Raw genomic sequence first — 18,684 nt, 5'->3', positions numbered from 1 at the left:
ACGACGTCGGCGACGACGACTTTCTGTACTTCAATGTGATTGTACATCTAGACGCGTGTAATTAACCTTCCTGTTCGGGAAAAATCACTACCCGAATCAAGCTGCGAGTATTCCACGACTGAACTGGAAACGTGCCGGGTGTAAGGCTCGAATGCCACAACTCAAGTTTTCGTTTCATTTGCTCTGTATTTAGCATTGTATCCCGTACCTGTATCTATTATAAGTATTACTATTATTTTGTATCTTGCTCCCCCATCATGGCTTACATTGTTTCGGTTTTTTTGTCCTTATCACTGCTTTACTGAAGTTCTTATTGCGTCAACTCATACTTCTTTCGGCACATACAACGTCAAACGGTATGTACTCCAAAAGAAAGCCCTTTTGAGTTACATTATATGTTAGAAGATTACTTGTTCACTAAAATTGTAGATGCTCTAGTTCGTTGAACAAACATTTTATAATGCAATTCTCACCAAAATAAGTGGAATTGAATATAAATGTTGTATTCACGCACAGATGGTTTTTCCAAGAATGTACAGCATAATTCAAAAATCAAAAAAAATACTCTAAAATACATAAGAATACATATCATACTTGCTCAATTCAAATTGGAATTACTTTTAATATTTTTGTAATAGAAAGAAGCATCCTAATGGATTTAAATTGGGCTTAGTAAAAGCCCACCCAAGTGCAAGCGAACTAGTTAGACAATATACAATGGCGGATTGAAGACTACACCTATGCGAATCACATCGAATCCCATTTTATTCCAAATTGACATTATGAAGCTTTGCCCACTTAAAAGGTATTTTCTTATTGAGCATACATTCGTATTAAACTTTGTATTAAACTTCGTATAACAAACTAGTTACCCGGAACATGCTAACGATTCTTGATTGTATGCAAATACTCAATCGCCATAGTCAAAATCATCTACAGCCTTCTTCCTCTCGTCCTTTCTCCTTAATATCTTCCTCATGTCTAAACTCAACCCGGTAACTACGCACAGAGAGTTCTCTGGTTTGCCCGGAACCATTGCAATTACTTTTGGTTTAGCGGGTGTGATACTTGCTTTTGGATTTTTAATAAACGAAACATACTGTATTGATGGAGTCAATATACAATGGGATGAAGTCTGGAAACAAGTACCTCTGTCAAAGGAAGATATTATTGAATTGTTTTTTGACAAAACAACCTGGGTGGCGTATTTGATTTGGTTCTCGATATTGGCAGTGTTGGATATTATCTTACCTGGTAAAGAAATGAAAGGAATTACTTTACGTGATGGTACACAATTGGACTATAAAATTAATGGATGGCCTATGATTATGTTGTTGCTTACTATTTTGACTAGTAGATTGGCTATAAGTTCTGATTACTATTTGCCTGAATTGGCCTTTTTATACAACAACCATTTAAAATTAACCGGCACAACAATTGCCTTTTCATTTATTCTTGCCACCTTGGTCTACATTGCTTCCTTTATCCCACTTAGAGGTAAAAATGGTATGGGAACCAAAGAAAGAATATTGTCAATTAATGGAAATACCGGCTCCCCGTTCTATGATTGGTTTATTGGAAGAGAATTGAATCCTCGGATTGGGTATTTGGATATTAAATTATTCTGTGAGTTAAGACCAGGATTACTTCTTTGGTTCTTGATCAATCTTTCTTGTATTCATCACCAATATCATAAATTGGGTTTTGTTTCTGACTCTTTGATACTAGTAAATGTTTTACAAGCATTCTATATTGTTGATGGAGTTCAAAACGAAGAAGGTGTTCTTTCAATGATTGATATCACCACTGATGGGTTTGGATATATGCTTTGCTTTGGTGATTTGGCTTGGTTGCCTATATCATATTGTTTACAAGCAAGATATTTACTGATAAAACCCTTAAACTTGGGAATAACTAATTGCTTGTTAGTGAATGGAGTAATGGCATTAGGGTTTTATATTTTCCATCTGGCAAACCAGCAAAAGTCCGACTTCAAACAAGGAAAGCTTGATCACTTGAACTTGAAACTGATAAAGACAAAAACTGGATCAAAATTACTTTGTGATGGATGGTGGGGATTATCTCAACACATTAACTACTTGGGAGATTGGTTTATTGGATGGAGTTGGTGTCTAACCACTGGATTCGAGACTCCATTAACTTATTTCTATGTTATTTACTTTGGATCCTTGTTGTTCCATAGACAAACAAGAGATGAGATGAAGTGCAGAGCTAAATATGGGTCAACTTGGGAAGAGTATGAACGGAAAGTTCCTTACAAAATCATTCCTTACATCTACTAATATATATATAAGAATGTGTACGCCAATAATTAGAATGACAATTAGCTATGATTTAGATATAGGCATATAAAATGAAAAGATATCTACTCTGTCTTCTTTTCGTAATCAATCTGCTTGTCAAAAGCCAGATAAGTGACTTCAATTGAAGCCATCCAACTTATAGCAACATACAATATGAAAATCAAGAAGGATGACAAAACAAGACTGGATATAATACCAGGTGTAAAGAATTGATAATGAGTGAATACACTCTCACCTCTAGTAGTAGAATTAGAAGGAGTTCTTTTGAAATTTCCATCGTTGGAAATATCACTTTGCCAGTAAAATTCACCCACAACCAATTGTTCTTCTTGTACTTCTGCCTCATCAATTTCAGAAGTAATGGTGAATTGAGGCTTCTGTTGCACAACCACAAAGTTATGTTCACTAAACTGAGATTGGCTATTTTCAATGAACTTTGCAAGTGAAACATCCCCAAAAACTTGAACAGAGACATTATCACAATTGTCAGCTATTGGTACAGTCTCAGCATCTTCAACATTAGTGTAGGAAACCCATGGGTAAGTAGCACCAGGTTGTGAGTTAGAGTTATCTAACACCAAGTTTTCTGCAACCACATAGGTAATCTTGTTTCCTGGATTCTGACAAAACTCTTTAGTATATTTAAGAAGGGAATTGAAGTAATCCTTTGCTTCAATATTTAGTGCATCTCCCAATGGAACATCATTGGAGAAGTAAACTCCTCCTACAACTTCTGTTCCAGAAACTTTTCTTAGCAAAGCAGTACTGGCTAAGACCAAAGATAAAAATCCAAACTTCATGGCTTCGTAGATAAACCCGGTCCAATCAACTAACTTTGTATGGTCTTCTTGTTGGACTACCTTTAACCATGGCTGCTATCTTTGCTTATCGACGATTCTTCCAAGTGAGAGTAAAACGACCACAAATGGCAAACACACTACTTTAATTTACTGGGAGCGCCGACTTTACATATACCTTTACTTTAACATTGGCTTTAATACTGAAGTTACATAAATAAAGTATATTTGAGTAGTTAAAATAAATTTAAAGTAGTGTCAGCGAGCTGTTAAGATAGCAGCTTGAAGAGTGAAACGTAAGAATTTTTCAGGTGGGAAGGTCACTTCACGAACTGGAAAAAGATCCCGCATTGTTTGTCCTTGGGCTAATTTTTTGCACGTTTTGAAAGAGCCACAACTAGTTTTAATGTATATATATTTGCCTCTCCCAACTTCTTTTCTTCTCAAGTTATAATTGTATCGAAAACATAGTAATGGCTGACCCAAGAGTTGTAGAGTGGCTTAAAGTCTATCCTGAGCCAAAAACAACTGCTTCCTACACCGAAGCAGACGAAGTCTTGACTTTATTAAAGACTACTCCAGAAACCATTGCTATTATTGATCTTAGAAATGATAGGGATCCAGGTTACTTGAAGGAATCCGTCCACATTCCTGCTATTACCTTAACTGACCCCAAGAAGATTAGAGAAGAAGCAATTGATCTTGTGAAGGAAGCAAAACCTACTGCTGAAACAATTATTGTTCATTGTAACAGTTCCAAGCAAAGGGCTGTTAAAGTTGCAGGTACTATTCAGGATTATTTGGACCAAAATAATGTCCCTGATTTAAAGGTTACAGTTTTAAAAGGTGGTATTGCTGGCTGGCTACCATTAGACGAACCTTACAAGTCCTTCGTGATTCCAACACTGGAGGCTTAGAAGACTTGTGAAAGTTTTATTCTTTTTTACATCCAGTTAACTTATATATGCTGTTTAATGTGTACTGTTATGGTACTTTGTAATGCACATCTATTGAACCTCATTTAGTATTAGGCATAGTCATAAACTATGTGGAGTTACCCCCGTATATACCCTCGAACCGGATTTGATTTCCCCCGTAATTTGCTCCGAAGTTTAAATGTAGAAAAGCAACAACAGTAACCTTATGCTTAAGAACTACTTAACCATATTTCACACACATCACAGCTCTATAATTAAAAATGGCCGTTGATGTTCCCAGGTATGTAACAGAAGCATCAGCTTAATCTTAGAGACTGAGAACGTCAATTAATCTTACAAATACCGTATCTTATACTAACTTGAACTATAAAGATCAGTGGTTCAGAAGTTGATCTTCTTCACAGCTGCTATGGTGATCTTGCCTTTGTTTTCGTTTTTTGTTTGTCAATATTTATTTGGAAATAATGCCATTATTTCTGGAGGTGTTGCAGCTTTTACGGCCAACGTTGTTTTAATCGGTTACATTGTCGTAGCTTTCACAGAAGACAATGGTGCTAAGGAAGATGAAAAGAAGAAGGAATAGTCGTGGGTCTCTTTGTACACAATTGCATGGTTTCGATAGTGTGTTAGTATTATTAGTTTTGTTATGGGTCTAATGTGATTGAAATTGATGTTATACTTAATGTAGTATGAGTAGGTGATTGGAGACATTCTTTAATAATGTACAATGACCCCTGTAGACGCATTTTTAGCCGGCTATAGATGACCATAATAAGATAGCCAACTATAGTAATATCATATGCTATTCTATAATCATGTCACGCTTGTACTAATCACATGTACATAAACAGTACTATTAAGCTTACTCACTCTGTGCTCTTCAATAGTAAAATTAAAACTGACTGCGAAATGAAAACATGTTGATGTAGCCATATACTTCATTTGATCTCTACCGCCAAATATGGTCCATCAACTACTCCTTGTATCAACCATCCCTCATTCTAGCTACGTGCAAACGATTTCAACGTTGAAGGCTCTTACTGGGCAATTGGCTCCTCAGGAGATATCACTTTACACCATGCTCACCAAACCTCACCATGTCTTTAAACCAAAATTTGAACCTGGGAAAGTTAACCAAATAGAACAGTATTATATGAAATGTGTGACTACTTGGGAGCCGAGTAAGAAAGCCACTAAAATGGATATTGCCGAGCCCGTGTTCCCCACAGATGAAATCGTGGTTGACAAGCTCTTCACTAATGGATATAAAAACGTATGGACTCTTCAAATAGCAGATATCCCCATTGCAGGAAAGAATCAAGTTGTCAGTGCTAGGACAATATTCGAAAGCACATTAGTACACCATCATACAAGTGTTGATGGTAAGGATTCTATGCTACAATTTCTAGATGATCTAGGGTATGATGTGATCAACCAATATTGGGTTAATGGAGTTCAATTCTTTTATGGTGACGTGGTTATAGAAATATTAAAGCTATTTATTCGTGACGATGAAAAGGAAGGTATCAAATTAAAGCCTTTAGATTCATCTAATTCCTTTCAAATTAGATGCTACAGAAATATCCCAAAGTCAACAGATATCGAAATGATTAGTCAAGGGACAAAAGAGCTTTTGAAGCTTCAAGAACATCTCAAAAACTTATTCCAACTTGAAGTCCCTGATCGTATGTGTATGGATTCAAGAGTACAGAATCCAGTGTAATAGTATTACATAATGGTAATATATTCAACTATGTACAATGAGGGGTTTACTTCTTAATGGTGAAGAATGGTTTGTTTGCTTTAAATCCGACTTCTCCTTTCTCGAAATCTGGCTTCAAAGCTTCAATTTGAGCTTTAAGTGCTGACAATGTTAAAGGCTCACTTTGTTTGTGATCTGACTCAAGCAATCGGAAATGGAAATCGTTACTATCTTCTTTTTCAACAACCTCAACTGATTCATCATACAAATGTTTGGCAAAGGCCATATGTGCATTTAAACCATCGGATATAACTTTTTTCTCGGATTCCGAAAGCAGGTGGGTATTTAAAGCGGCTAGTTTCATGATTTTATTCACTGTTTCGTCATCTATTTTGTCGTTAGTTTCTTTGTGAGTTTGAATAAGGTCAGCTACACTCCAAGTAGGAGTGGCCATTAATTGTTTCAACTCAGCCATATCATTTATTACTGGTCCTATGGAATATCTTCTTATACAACACCGTATTATCATCACTTATTATTATACACAGACAACTGTTATATCACAACTTTGTTCGTAGCATCTAGAGATTAATAGCTAACTCCTACAGGACTTTATTGGTTATTGCACGAATTAATAATTTAGAGCTATATCAAATTCATACACGATTTAGATACGTATCTTAGTTTCTCGAATGCTTATTGCTAGTTATTTGCTTATACAGATATCTACTTCTTACTGAGGTTGTTGAGCTGTTTCTTGGTCTTTTCAAGCTTTTTTCTCTTTTTAGTCAAGTCAGCAGTTCTGGCATCAGTCTGGTCCTTACTGTACTTAACACGTTCATACAACTTACGTTGCTTGTTTGTCATCATTGTCTTCTTCAATTCCTTTTCTTCATCTTCTTCTGTTGGGGCAGTTCTTTTCTTCTTGTTCTTCTTGTTCTTTTCTTCAATTTGAGAGAACTTAACTCCTGAAGCTTCCAATTCCAAGTCCTTTTGAGCTTTAAGATCTTCGTCAATCTCTTCTTCCTCTTCTTCATCGGCTTCAATTTCACCTTCAATTTCATCTTCACTTTCATCTTCATCCTCTCCTTCAGCGGGTTCTGCCAACTTACTTTCTGGATTGTATCCACCAGCATCTCCCCATGGGGATAAATGAGGTGGTAACTCTTCTCCAGGAGCATATTGTCCAACTGGCAATAATTCTCTCTTATTTATACAATCAAAGATCCATTGTGGTTGTATGTATGTTCTACCTGGAACCTTGGCAGCAATCTTAGGTCTATCAACAATTTGATGAGTAACATTGGAAAAATCCAACTTAGCATATTCAGTAGGATTAGACAACTTCAATTCATCCAATTGGATTTCAGATACAAGAGATCCTCCACAAGACAAGATACAGAATTCCAAAATATCTAAAGAGACTTCTCTACCAACGAAGAACAAAAACTTGGAGAATAAAGAAGATGTAGGTGAGGCATATTTAGATGGCTGAGCCAACAAATCTCCAGTAGTCTTATTAGTAGCTTCAAATTCATCCAATTCAACTTTCTCAACATCTTCCACTGCTTCATCTTCATTATTAGTTTGTTCAGCTTCATCCGCTTTGATGGCTTTCGAAAGTTCTTCCTTTGATAATTCACTGGCATCAACATTAGCACCATTTTCAGATACACCTTTATTGTCTTGCTTACCTAAAGTTTCTTCATTAGTTTGTTTCAAGACATATGATGACAACCCACCAGCTTGCTTCAACTTTTCAACATCAATAGTAGGAGGATACAATAAATTGTTTTCACTGTACAATTTGTACAAAATGAAATGCAAAAGAGTTGAATAGAATTCCAAGAATGTCAACATAATTCTGAAATCAACATCAGAAGGAATCATAGTTGGAAATTTGAAAGGAACCAACCATCTTACTTCTACTCCCTTAACATTAGCTTGATAGTAAACACCCTTGATGGAAACAAATACCTTATCAATCAATTTTTCCTTAGCAACAATGGCCATCCAATAGTTACACAACTTTTCAGCTTCCTTGGTAATTCGAACACCAACCTTATCAGTAGCCGGCATGTTAGCGAAAAGAAATAACATATTCAAAGGATCATCCAAGTCTCTTAAAGCATCCAAAAATGTCGGATATCTCTCCTTAATAACGTGGTCCAAGGAGTACTTAGGTTTATTCAGATCTAAACGGGATGCATCACTAATTTCACCTCTTCCTAAAGCCCTTTGTAACTTTTTAGCAAATGTCTTATGCTCTCTGAACTTTTGCAAAACAGGTTCATGTAATAAATATTGAATATCCTTAGAATAATAGAAAGTAACAGGGGCTGTGGATCCCTTGTTAGCTTTCTTCTTATTACGAGGAACTCTTGGATAGATACCTTTGAAAATACAAAGACGACGGAAATCGGCAAGCGAAACTTGCAACTTTCTCACCGCTTGTGTTCTGGTGATAAAGTTCTTAGCATTCCCAGTTGTTCCCTTCCTCTTTATTCTAGCCATGATGGTATCTTTGCTAGCCTTAAAAACACTGGGTACATTAAGTGTCAGTCAAATGCTTTTATCGATGCTCATCGCAGTGAGTGAAAAATTCTGGTCGTGCACATCATTCAAATGCTTTTGGGCATGGGTGCTACCAACAAGTTCCAGTCCCTACAATTATGACTATGTTCAACTTATTGTTGACTAATCTCTACTTTGGTTTACGGTAACGATCAACAAAGATAACATGAATTAAATTAACATTGTATAAAATAAAAAAAAAAAGACACACAGAACCCATGATAAAACAAGATTACCAAAAAAAAAAATATAAACCTAAAATAGAATAGACTTACCATATATGGCTTCACTTTTGAGTCCCCCGAAATTCAAAGGAGTAGTTTAACCCCCCATAAACACTAGGAAGATCTGATAGTGAAGGAGGAAACCCAAATAAAAAAATAGAAAAACATAACACATACCAAACTGATTGGTCAGAATGTGTTATCCGAATTCAGCTCCCAATCCAGATCCAGTTCTGAACCAGAATCAAGATCAGGTACCAGCGGTTCCCATCTATAATGCCTCAGCCATTCAATAATCCGTTCTTTATTATCATGTGCCCGCTCGTCAGACTTGACGTAGTCAGACAAGCTGTCTACGTCGTAGACAAACCAGTAACTATTGTCATCAGCATCAAAAATAGCTAACCCCTTAGGGTACTCAAACTTGAGTTCGTTTAATAAGTTTTCATTACTAACTTTAATACGGCGCGATTGAACTTCAGGGCCAACCTCACTCAATGCAGACGCTACTAAAAAGAAGAGTACTGCTATCACCAAATACAAGTGATGCTTAATGAACATTTTTTTAACCCATAAATTTTAGGCAAAATTTTGTGCCAATAACCTCGCTTTTATACAATTCTGGTGGTTCCACGTTTCCCCTCCCTGGTAGCTTTATCTTGTGCTATTGGGTGTGTATTGGTGTGTATATCATAATAGGGAACCTCCTTGCACAGAAGAAACGAACCAGTTATATACTGGAATCAACACTACAAACTGAATATATGTACACTACTGCCACTAAAGCCAATCTAGGTTGTTTCAAGGGGAGTGCACAATGCGATACACTTTACGCAGGTTGTGCTGTTGTTGTCGTACTTAACACGGAGAATCGGGGTGGTACGGCATTAAAACTCAGCCCAATACCATTCCTATACATTTAGGTACACGACTGAAGCACTTTATCTTATGGGTGCAAAATGAATTGATTCCTGTCAATACGAAAATTAATAGGGGCTTTATAGTTCTCAGGGTGGCAAATTATACTATGGTTGTTAGATTTTCCTTTAAATTAGTACTTGCGCTCTCGACTTTACATTCCCCATCAATTATGACTCATTCATCTTGCATCAATTCTATTCTAGGTTTTTTCTCAGTTGATTTACTATTGTAAAATTGGAGCATTCTATCACCACATGCTTGATATCCTGTTTAAGCTTGTCCAATAGATGAGGAGGATGCGGCATCGAAAACACTGTAAACTTTAGATCCAACTTGAGTTTGTGCTCGAGAGAAATGTGGCATGTCTTAAAATTAGGAGTAACAGATTTTGGAACTTGGATATGTGGATAGAGGAACGCAAGCTCCAAGGCATTCTCATCTGATTCAGATATCAAATCAATTTCCATATTATTTAAGTGGACTTGTCCTAGTGTTGTTGTAAAATAATAGTATTCTGGAAGTTCTTCTGCCCCTTTTATTTTAACGGTGGAAGTTAACGTCGCTTTGAACGACTGCAAGTACAATTTGTTTGCATGAGTGACTTGCATAATTTCTGGAGGTATATTGTAAACAAGGAATAACTCTCCAGAAAATGGACTATCAATGGACAATTTGGGGTTGCTATTTTTAAATCTTGCTTCTAACGTCAATTGAATCGTCAATGTACTATTCTTGACAATAGAAATGACATATTGACATAGACTCCTAGTGGTACTCATATCAAAAGTACAAAGTTTCGAGTAAGAAGTTGATCCTTTGATAATGGAACCACCTTCTAAGGGTTCACTAGAATCATTAGGTACGTATAGGATGGGCTTTTCAACTCGAATGTTGGGAAGAATTCGGTTACGGCAAGTTACCTTCACAGTATACTCGATACTTGCACGAGTAATTCCTTGGGAAAAGTAGAAAATGGGAGGTAATTCATAACTTTGAACACGAGTTACAGAATGCCACGCTTTCAGAAGAAATGTATCTCCTCCACAATGGTAAGATAAAGGTATGACAAACTCGAACGGTAACTCGTTTCTCCCCTTTATCAATTTAATTGGGCCTTTTCTTGCATCTCCATCAACATAACCAATGTCTTGTGTAAGGTGCAACATTGTATGCTTGTTTACAAACCCATTTGGTTTTGACATATTATTGTAAGGGATTTCTTCCTCTTCATCCAAGATTTGGAACTCAAAAAGATTAGTAATGGGCCTCATTGTATTGGTCTTAGTTATTCCTTTGAACTTCAATTCAATTGCAGTGAATGAAAGAGGGTAATTGCTGGTTATCACCACCTTTCCTCGGGCAACATCGAAACTTGTTAAGGGCTCACTAGGATCTGCACGATCCAATTCTATTTCTATGATTGGTCTATGCATTATTTTACTTGAGAAAGTTCTATTATGTAAAGCTGGGTGAGTTGAGCGGTTAGATTTTTAAAATCTCCTTGTTTTTTATCGATTCCTACCAATCCATCGCAGCATTCTTATCTGAAGAAACGAAAAAAGGGTTCAATCGCTCAGAAGGAACAGAATAATCCCCATATATCTGTAAACGTCACTGCCTTATGAAGACAACCAACTTGTTTTTCCCATCAAGCTAAGGTAGATTGCGACAATTAGAGACATAGTCGTAACTTATTGTTTAATGATAAAGCGTGAAGTAATTGGAATTCAAAAAAAGGATGCCCGATTATTCAATTTGAGCAATGAATATGCGCGTTGGTGTTACATCTTGTACTTTTTCTATTCTTCCATTTTGCTGTTTTGATACATATCTTAATGAATCAACAGTAATACCCGGGGCTAAATAACTGTTCAGCGTTCTAAAGACGTCGACTTAGATGTCTCTGGGATCTCCATTCCAACATGCATCGAATAGAAGATAGTAAGCTACCCTATTATTAAGAGACTTTATGGTTCACTAAGCTAATCTGTGCACCTGCTCGTGGTTGCAAGATTACGTAGGGTTTTAATGCCAAAGTTCAAAGCTTCGTGGCATAACAAAATACGAAACATTCGTTACGAGCGTCTAGAAACAGAATAACACACAGTTTTGACAGCCAATTAAAATATCATAACTTTCGTAGACAATAGCCACTTTTGTCAAGCATTATTCTTTGTATAAGCTACAATGTTCATAGGTATCACACTAAGGCTATGTCTATTGACATAATCATGGCCCATCACAACTTACTTTGTATCGTTTACCTCGTATTTTTTTTTGCATTAAGATTACAATGGTGCGCACAGAATCGATAACAATAAGGTGTTGAGGTTTTCAGCAATACTAAACCTGCTTTAAGAGCTGACTAATTCTAATAAGTTACATTCGCTGAAAGACAATGTCTCATATATACTAGGCTATAATATGCAAGCTATGCAATTTGGTCATGCTTTCCCATTCCGCTATACTCAGGTAGTTGCTCTTGGTGTGGTTCATGTTGTGGTCTTTGAACGTGCAGGGATGCTTGCAGTGGTGGATTTATTCCTCCCTTAATTAGCAATTCATTTGACACCAATTTTGCTTTTGAAAGTTGATTACCTTTAAGAACAGCTATGAATCCACCCTTTGCCTTAAGATCAAGGGAATACGTAATCGAAATCTCTAAGAAATACGAAAGTGCAACATTGCAAGTACCAAATGTTGGTACAATATTTTGAGGAACGGCACACGCATATAGTTCTGGGGGTAAAATGAATTGGTTGTTTTGTGGACCCAGTTTCAATTTCAGTTCCCCTAAAGGCACTGGAAATTTTTTACAACTTTTATCCAATATCACTGGATTATTAAGTAGAGTAACTGTATGCTTAACATTATTCGACCAACTCTTTTCAATAGCACTTAACTCACATTTCGTGACAAACTTGAATTTCACTTGATCGATATACAAGGTGGTTAAACCACTGATATCAGCGTTTGGTTCGTGTTCAACAGAGATAGAAACATCAAGTAGATCTCCGGGGTAATAATATGGCTTATTGCATCTAAAGTAGAAGCTGCATTCAATTGGTTTGCAACCTTTGGATTTAATGAAGAACGGACTTCGAGTTTCAAAGAATTGACTAGAAATTGGTGCAGTCTGTAAGTCATAGGGGATAAAGGTAAAGTTACCAAAAGACCTAACATTTCTTGAGAACATAGAGGGCCTCATAATAATAGCCTTCACATGGTAATTGATAGATGCCCGATCATCTAACGAAAAACTCGGTGGGAGCATACCTGGTATATGATTTATAACAGTTCCACCTACACTTTTCGGCCTAGCTCTTAACCTAGCAGCACCAAATCTAATAACCCCATGGTCAACTTGCTTCGTAAAAGTATCTGGGGCGTCTTTATTAGCTAGAGTACCCATGTTATCTAAGCACATACTCATCATCGGAATCTTGAAGGAGAAAGGATACTCGTAAGTTCCTGAAACAAGAGTAAATTCTGAGGAGCACATCACTTCCCTTTCGTTTTGTGGGGGAAATACCGTTACTACTTTTGAAATCAACCTATGTTTATTGGTAACATGAACATTTCTACTGCTGTTCCCAGCACTCTTTCTGTAGGTAACAGTTACTTTGGAGACCCCTTCAAACCGAACCTGAATCTGATTCACTGTAATAGACTCTTCAACTACCACAATTACTTTACCTTTAACCTCATCTTCATTGGTAAAGACACCATTATTTCCATTTCCATCAAGTAATACTTCGGCAGTAGCTCCCATGTTGGTTAAGATAATTGGAAAACCATTTTGTTGAGAATAGGATTCTAGACGTTGACTACATTATATAGTCTCAGCAAGTGTCCAACGAGGCTGTTGTTGTTCTGGCAGTATACAGTTTTACATGATTATATTTTGCGTGATTATGTAATGCGATTTTCGTAGATTTGCTTTGGGATCTACCTTTTCAATTTGGTACAGCTGATCAAAAGACATGTGGAAAATGGGTTGGAGGTACTTAAAAAGATAAAAGTTGCCATGGCCAATATAAGAAACCACGGGCACCTGGATTTTGTTACGGTTATATGTGCTCAAACTAAGCTGATGCCATGTTAAGCAAGAACTACATGATACATACCTTAACGTTTCCTACTTCGTAGCTACTCGGAGATCACACTAGAATTCCATAGTACTCTGCACGACGGTACTTGATTCCTAATGTTTTAGATTGAACCAAGAATCTATCGGCAATGGGGAGTATTAACATTCCCGAAACACTCAAGTGCTCTAAACGGGCTAGACTCTCGATGTAAATGATTTTAGTACTTCCAATTCCGAGAAAACGTAATAAAAAAAGAACATATGCAAGAGGAACACTTGTTCCTGGTCCGTTAACTAATAAAACATCCGGACTTCGTTTGTATACCAATAGTCCTGTTTTTATAGATGATATTAAAGTATTTTTAATAGACAGAATCATAGATTCTCCCACACGTCTAGCTCGGTGTAACTCTAGGATTTCACTGGTCGTAGATGAGTTATTATCATGCGTTTCTTCATACCACTTGGCTTTTTCGGCAGAGGTAGAATCCCCGGAAGAAATTATCCACGTTCTTGAGACTGGCCTTATATCTATTTGAGTTAGAATGCGTATCATCTCTCCCGTGTGACCTCCAGAGCCAAGGAGAACCATTAATTTTGGTTTATCATTGTTGTTGATATTTTTGCAGTTACGTTTAACAAGGGACATACGCGGCCTGTGTCTTCTTTCGGGGTTGGAAGGGTCAATATTGGCAGGATCGAAACATGGCAATACTGCAATTAAACGGCCCGCAAGTGCCGCAAGTGCTAAGCCAAATAGTATCAATAATGTACCTATCAGATCGGACATCAATGACGATATAGTTAAGGTTGTGATGGGGTTCAAGATGTAAGCAGATGTGAGAACTAATCTTTTGATGTTCTGTTTGATTACACAGATTAGGAGAACCCTCATAGAGGAAAGTCGTGTCTCGACGGATGATTATACTACAATCAAATATGTGGAACAACGATTTCCACCTCACTGTGTAAATAACTGTGAAATTAAACTCCCGATTGTTTCATTCATTTTCAAGTGTCAATGGTTTCAACTCGATATACACACATGGGATTTTATGAAACAAATCTCAAACAACTTATTTGAATTCTTGAAATGATAAGAGCTGGATATAACTTTATCCCAGGGGGGGGCTTCTCGCCAAGTAGTTTGAAAGTTCGTAGAGTGGATCTTATCCATACCTTGATCAAAAAAATATGGGCGGAAGATCACAAGTTCTCATTGTGAACAAAATATGTCGAAGGATATGTGAAGGTAAAGTCAAAGGCCAAAGGCTAAGGTAGCGGCGAAGAAAAAAGTGAAAGTAAAGGAATAGAAGAACAATGCGCCCCAAAAAGTGTTTGAAGGTGTAGCGATATATTTCAACTGTAAAAAGACTCCTAAATTAAACATAACAATACCTCAAAGAGTTGTTCCGTACCAAAACGTACGATCACTAAATATTGGGTGGTATTTTATTTTTTTCCGAAGGAGTGATATAATAGAGCATGCATCCAGAGGCCGCGTTAGCCTAAATGTTCTCCCAAATAACCTTGCCTAAAATGGTCCATGATTTCGTTTTATACGAGAGAAACGGGCATGTATTTGCCTTGTGCCACAAGATTAACACTTACATCGCACTCGACCATCTCGATCAAAAAAACGATTTCACGAGGGCAGTTGCTGCTATTAAGATTGGTATACGTTTATAATGCAGCCATTGAGGACCGATAGACTCCTTACATAGTAGTAATTGTAGTGGCAGTGGTAGCGGTGGTATGTTTTGAGATAACTTTAAATATTACAAACGACGTAAACATTAAAATAAGATTGTTTGAGGGGTTATTATTATGGTTATGTCTCATTATTTTTTATGAAACCTCAAAACCCACATCTGCCTTAATGAAGACGCACCTCTCCCTCCCGCTGGGTACACATGTATATAAATATACGGCCAGGGTTCGATAAATTATCGGACCCTGCAGTTCGATAACCTAATTGCTCTTTGGATTTCACAATATCGTTAAACTCTTACATGAATCTTAGTGCTTAAACAATTATAGATTTATAATTAAAGGGGGTCCATCATCATAATTAAACTAAAATAAAAATTTCTTGCCGGGCTTTGATGGCTAACACTACCTCGCCTTTAGGGTCTCCCATGCCCACCACACCAAATGTTTTCCAACCCCAACATCTACTTTCTCCATTCCTAACCCATTCATTTTCCGACTATACCCAAAATCTAGAATGCGATACAGTAGACGATATGTTTAACGATGATCTATCACTGTTACATGCTACACCTCCAATAGATGATATAGACTACCCCCCTTATATCCTCCCTAATGGGAAACACTTGAGAACCCCCTATTCTCAAATGCACCACTCGGATTCTTCCTTAACCTTTACAGGAGTCCACACTCCTATGGGAACTCCATATACGCCCTATATTGCAAGTCCTCCTGTGTTTGACGATGTCGCTATTATTCAGCAGCATTGCGACTACCGTGAACGAGACCCACTACCCTCACTGTCTCCAGAAATATCAAACACTCATTCGCTTCTTCTGATGATAACAGACGATTCTCCTAAAGCTCCATCCGGTTATTTCCTAAGAAATTTGTTTGCTAGTTACCTTTCTCATATTGGATATGAATCAATCTTCTGGAGCAAATCCATAAGATTGGTCGATTACATTGATGTTACTGTTGTCAACAATACTTTTGGTCCTCTACTATGCTTTTTAAGCAGCTCTGTGTTGGTCATATATAATGAGAACTCTCACGATCGCTCTGTTATCAACTTATCCAATGCACTTGTTCTTGATGGAAATATGTCTATCTCTGTCAACCTCAAAGATAAACAGAATGGGTTGCTCTTGAAATTTGATAAAGAATACAAGTATTTTCGTTGGAAACTTGCCTTGCAAAATCCCCAAATAATGATACCCAATGAGTTAATGACTTGCATCACTTCCTTTGATCAGTTTATGTGACTTTCTAGACCATCATAATCATCAGCAAACGTTCATTTCAATTCTTCAACCGCAACTACTTTTCTGGTGATTTTCACCAATTATTTAATACCTTATACATTTGTTTCTCTATAATTCTTCTCATTAAAGTTTATACACACAATTCTTATAGTTCCACATCAACGTTAAATTTGGGTTTCTTAGTTTGTTGTTCTTTCTTCATAATGACTTCTTCTAGTCCGGATCTTTTGCCAGGAGGCTTGGCCACAGACTTTGTAACGTTTGGCTTTGCTGATTTCTTCTGCTTTCGCTTAACATCTTTCGCCGCAAGATTTTGAAGTTCCTTCGAGGCCACTTGAGATAACTTCTTCTGCATATCACCACTCACCGTGCTGAGGTTCAAAGGGCCACATCTTGCAATTCTCATAGGGTATTTATTGTCCAACAAAAGTAAACCAGGGTATTCAAGATCACTGGCATTGAAGTCATTGTTCAACACAGATAAAGCGAACTTATCAGCTGCTTCTTGTTTAGAAAATAATGCATACGCGCATCTCGCCTTATGAATCACAGTAAGCAGCTTTACTGAACCGTGTTTCTTCAAGTAGTCTTCAAGAACATATTGAGGAAGAGTAGCTGGGAACCCAAAGAAGAAATACCCCTTAATCTGATTATTGGTATCATCAACTTGAAGTGTCCCGTGGAATGGATATTTCTGAACTATTTTATTGATTTCCGCAGTATTTAGTGTGATCGTTGATGGAGCGTTCTTCGCTTTCGTTTCATTGGTTTCTGAGGTGGAGTTCTGCCTTCTATCCTGTAAACTCTTTGCAAGTTTGGTTAACAAATCTCTAGCCTTCGAGAATTGATTGGATGGGTGGTTACCACTTGCAAGTGCAGCTTCTTGTTTGACGGCCTGGACTTGTTTAAGTTCCACATTATTTGTCTGGCTCCCGTATTTGGGCATTTCCAAGCCTGCCATCTTCAAAGCCGTATCTCTAACCTCCAAAGGTATACCAAATTCAATATCCAACATACAACTCTGACAACAGTTCCTTATGCTAGCACATGTATTGCATATTATAGTCTTATTAGACTTATTTGCACTCTGTTGCCTGTTTTGCCATCTATAGACTGTGAAGGGTCTTGTACAAATCTTACACTCTTCACCATTAACATGCTTGACCACTTTTGAAACAGAGCCATAGCACTTATCACAGATTAATGGCAGCTCGGACTTCGGTATATTGTCCATTTTAGTCTAGATATTGTTGAGCCGGTTTAGTGTTGTGATTGTGATGATGTAGGAATGATACACACAGACCCTTCGATTTGAAATGAGATTTTCCATGGGGATTTGAATTACTTCCATACAAAAAAGATAACGGTAAAAATGCATCAACATTTAATAAAGGTTATATATGACTAATTAAAGAAGCTGTGAAGAAAGAAATAAAACATAACTTATGAAAGGATATTAATCAAAGAACTTTCTTGAGGGGGAAGGTCCAAATAATTCCAATCTAATACCTGGCAAAGCCAGTTCAGACAACAACTTTAATCTTTCTTCTAAAGTATTATCAACTTCAATCTTACCCGTACTGTTAACCAATACTACACCCCCAATAGAGTCCTTATCCAAAAAGTTGGTTTCATCAACTGTAATGGTGACAGGAAACTTAGCCTTAGCTTCAAAGTTCTTAGCAGCTTGTTCACTGGCACTCTTAGCAATTTTAACATCACATTCTCTGACTTTAATAGTAACCTTATTTTCCAAGAAAGCTAACAAACCTTCTTCGATCAATCCTTCCAAAATAGGCTTGAAATTGGCTTCCTTACTAACCAATTGCTTCAATTCCTTTGCAGCATCAGCAAAGATTTCATCCAAAACTTCTTCCTTCTTGGATAACACCTTCAATCTGGTCTTGTTGGCAATAGTAGATTTGGTGATTTGTTGAGCCAATGAAGCTTTCTTTAACTTTTGTTCAAAAGAAGAATCAATGGCAGCTGATTCACTTCTGACAATTGATGACTTCTCAATTTCATATTCTTCATCAGCCTTCAATCTGATCTCCTTAGCCTTCTCTTGAGCCTCCTTCTCAATGAAGGCCTTCATCTTGCGAAGCTCAGCATTAACCTAAAACACACATCTTCGTTAGT

At 37.1% G+C, this 18,684-nt stretch overlaps 12 protein-coding genes across 12 annotated transcripts; 4 read left to right on the top strand and 8 right to left on the bottom strand.

Moving 5' to 3' along the window:
• Positions 1 to 977: 977 nt before the first annotated feature.
• On the top strand, positions 978 to 2,303 carry ERG24 (delta(14)-sterol reductase; the record flags this gene model as incomplete). The annotated part of the gene is made up of 1 exon (XM_043194602.1): positions 978 to 2,303. The coding sequence occupies one exon, from the start codon at positions 978 to 980 to the stop codon at positions 2,301 to 2,303; it is 1,326 nt and encodes a 441-aa protein (XP_043050926.1).
• Positions 2,304 to 2,386: 83 nt separating this feature from the next.
• Positions 2,387 to 3,124, bottom strand: ABG1 (Abg1p; the record flags this gene model as incomplete). Its single annotated transcript, XM_043194601.1, has 1 exon — positions 2,387 to 3,124. The coding sequence occupies one exon, from the start codon at positions 3,122 to 3,124 to the stop codon at positions 2,387 to 2,389; it is 738 nt and encodes a 245-aa protein (XP_043050925.1).
• A 470-nt stretch (positions 3,125 to 3,594) lies between these two features.
• KQ657_003906 (uncharacterized protein) lies at positions 3,595 to 4,038 on the top strand (the record flags this gene model as incomplete). Its single annotated transcript, XM_043194600.1, has 1 exon — positions 3,595 to 4,038. The coding sequence occupies one exon, from the start codon at positions 3,595 to 3,597 to the stop codon at positions 4,036 to 4,038; it is 444 nt and encodes a 147-aa protein (XP_043050924.1).
• Positions 4,039 to 4,319: 281 nt separating this feature from the next.
• On the top strand, positions 4,320 to 4,642 carry VMA21 (uncharacterized protein; the record flags this gene model as incomplete). Its single annotated transcript, XM_043194599.1, has 2 exons — positions 4,320 to 4,339; positions 4,432 to 4,642. 2 exons carry the CDS (start codon positions 4,320 to 4,322, stop codon positions 4,640 to 4,642), a joined length of 231 nt encoding a protein of 76 aa, XP_043050923.1.
• Positions 4,643 to 5,020: 378 nt separating this feature from the next.
• On the top strand, positions 5,021 to 5,782 carry MED18 (Med18p; the record flags this gene model as incomplete). Its single annotated transcript, XM_043194598.1, has 1 exon — positions 5,021 to 5,782. One exon carries the CDS (start codon positions 5,021 to 5,023, stop codon positions 5,780 to 5,782), a length of 762 nt encoding a protein of 253 aa, XP_043050922.1.
• Positions 5,783 to 5,828: 46 nt separating this feature from the next.
• Positions 5,829 to 6,236, bottom strand: GTF1 (glutamyl-tRNA(Gln) amidotransferase subunit F; the record flags this gene model as incomplete). Its single annotated transcript, XM_043194597.1, has 2 exons — positions 5,829 to 6,195; positions 6,229 to 6,236. 2 exons carry the CDS (start codon positions 6,234 to 6,236, stop codon positions 5,829 to 5,831), a joined length of 375 nt encoding a protein of 124 aa, XP_043050921.1.
• A 251-nt stretch (positions 6,237 to 6,487) lies between these two features.
• On the bottom strand, positions 6,488 to 8,555 carry PES1 (mRNA-binding ribosome synthesis protein; the record flags this gene model as incomplete). The annotated part of the gene is made up of 2 exons (XM_043194596.1): positions 6,488 to 8,283; positions 8,552 to 8,555. 2 exons carry the CDS (start codon positions 8,553 to 8,555, stop codon positions 6,488 to 6,490), a joined length of 1,800 nt encoding a protein of 599 aa, XP_043050920.1.
• Positions 8,556 to 8,748: 193 nt separating this feature from the next.
• Positions 8,749 to 9,133, bottom strand: KQ657_003901 (uncharacterized protein; the record flags this gene model as incomplete). Its single annotated transcript, XM_043194595.1, has 2 exons — positions 8,749 to 9,065; positions 9,130 to 9,133. 2 exons carry the CDS (start codon positions 9,131 to 9,133, stop codon positions 8,749 to 8,751), a joined length of 321 nt encoding a protein of 106 aa, XP_043050919.1.
• Positions 9,134 to 9,674: 541 nt separating this feature from the next.
• KQ657_003900 (uncharacterized protein) lies at positions 9,675 to 10,913 on the bottom strand (the record flags this gene model as incomplete). The annotated part of the gene is made up of 1 exon (XM_043194594.1): positions 9,675 to 10,913. One exon carries the CDS (start codon positions 10,911 to 10,913, stop codon positions 9,675 to 9,677), a length of 1,239 nt encoding a protein of 412 aa, XP_043050918.1.
• A 998-nt stretch (positions 10,914 to 11,911) lies between these two features.
• Positions 11,912 to 13,252, bottom strand: KQ657_003899 (uncharacterized protein; the record flags this gene model as incomplete). Its single annotated transcript, XM_043194593.1, has 1 exon — positions 11,912 to 13,252. The coding sequence occupies one exon, from the start codon at positions 13,250 to 13,252 to the stop codon at positions 11,912 to 11,914; it is 1,341 nt and encodes a 446-aa protein (XP_043050917.1).
• Positions 13,253 to 16,690: 3,438 nt separating this feature from the next.
• Positions 16,691 to 17,779, bottom strand: SLT11 (uncharacterized protein; the record flags this gene model as incomplete). Its single annotated transcript, XM_043194592.1, has 1 exon — positions 16,691 to 17,779. The coding sequence occupies one exon, from the start codon at positions 17,777 to 17,779 to the stop codon at positions 16,691 to 16,693; it is 1,089 nt and encodes a 362-aa protein (XP_043050916.1).
• Positions 17,780 to 18,001: 222 nt separating this feature from the next.
• Positions 18,002 to 18,640, bottom strand: VMA4 (H(+)-transporting V1 sector ATPase subunit E; the record flags this gene model as incomplete). The annotated part of the gene is made up of 1 exon (XM_043194591.1): positions 18,002 to 18,640. One exon carries the CDS (start codon positions 18,638 to 18,640, stop codon positions 18,002 to 18,004), a length of 639 nt encoding a protein of 212 aa, XP_043050915.1.
• Positions 18,641 to 18,684: the final 44 nt, after the last annotated feature.

This window comes from Scheffersomyces spartinae, assembly GCF_019049425.1.
Source record: "Scheffersomyces spartinae strain ARV_011 chromosome Unknown scaffold_4, whole genome shotgun sequence".
NCBI classification, from domain to species: Eukaryota; Fungi; Ascomycota; class Pichiomycetes; order Serinales; family Debaryomycetaceae; genus Lizanozyma; species Lizanozyma spartinae.
The sequence above is the reverse complement of the archived record's forward strand: the minus strand, read 5'-3'. Positions and strand labels throughout refer to the sequence as shown.